Source organism: Frankliniella occidentalis, unplaced genomic scaffold, assembly GCF_000697945.3.
Source record: "Frankliniella occidentalis isolate FOCC.00 unplaced genomic scaffold, Focc_3.1 Scaffold50, whole genome shotgun sequence".
NCBI classification, from domain to species: Eukaryota; Metazoa; Arthropoda; class Insecta; order Thysanoptera; family Thripidae; genus Frankliniella; species Frankliniella occidentalis.
The window spans coordinates 1,559,288-1,560,067 of NW_026267180.1; the positions used below are offsets into that span (position 1 = coordinate 1,559,288).

Below are 780 nucleotides of genomic sequence, written 5' to 3' on the forward strand. Positions count from 1 at the left end.
GACTGCCCGAACTTTGCGTATCCATAAGAGCCTCCTGTAGTATGATTTCACATCGAACACAACCTGCCCAATCGGTAGCGGCTTTAACGGGGCGGGGAGGTCGAGATTGGTCGGGATCGAGTCGGTTCGACGACTCAAGTCGGAGCGATGCGCCATTCGCTCTCTCGGCTTCCGCCCTTGCACATCGACCTAAAAAGAAAAAGAATAATTTTGGAGCAGGATATGTCCTTGTTGAGGTGCTGCCAGTACCCGCCGTGGATGTAGACAAATATCGGAGCATCTGTCGGAGAGAAAATATTTCTTGAAATGGGCTTGGAACTATCGACGCATCGCGCCCCGTGGTGTCGCACGTTAAAACAAAGAAAAGCTGTATTGCTGAAAAAAACAATGGCTACAGGACAACTAACTATTTAGCTACCTAGCTAAACGTAGCTAATTTTTAGCTCCATAGCTAAATAATAAGTTATTTCGTATTAGCAATTGGTTTAGCTGTACATGCGTGAGGACAGACCGTTGGGTAGAGAGTCGCCGCCGAACTCGTCCAGGGTCTCCCGCGGGCCCTCCCCGTAGCGCAGGCAGCGGTGCGGGACGGTCGCGCGCACCCGGTCACTCTCTGTGGGGAGCATACAACAAGGCTGATTTGGTTGAGGAGGTAAAGTCCCCCCCCCCTCCCCGCGACCGACAGAGACGCCGCTACGCACCCGTAGACGTGATCTCGATGTGCTTCTCCACGATCAGCTTCTCGTGCATCCGGGGCGACCAGAACCTGGGCGAATACTG

General features: G+C 53.2%; 1 protein-coding gene across 1 annotated transcript in view; it reads right to left on the minus strand.

Annotated features, from left to right (window-relative positions):
- The window catches only part of LOC113206387 (kynurenine formamidase), a gene marked incomplete in the record, with an annotated part of 22,822 nt that overhangs the window by 13,079 nt on the left and 8,963 nt on the right, over positions 1 to 780 (minus strand). Inside the window, 2 exon segments of the mRNA XM_052267338.1 lie at positions 512 to 613; positions 702 to 780. Coding sequence (XP_052123298.1) covers positions 512 to 613; positions 702 to 780 — 181 coding nt within the window.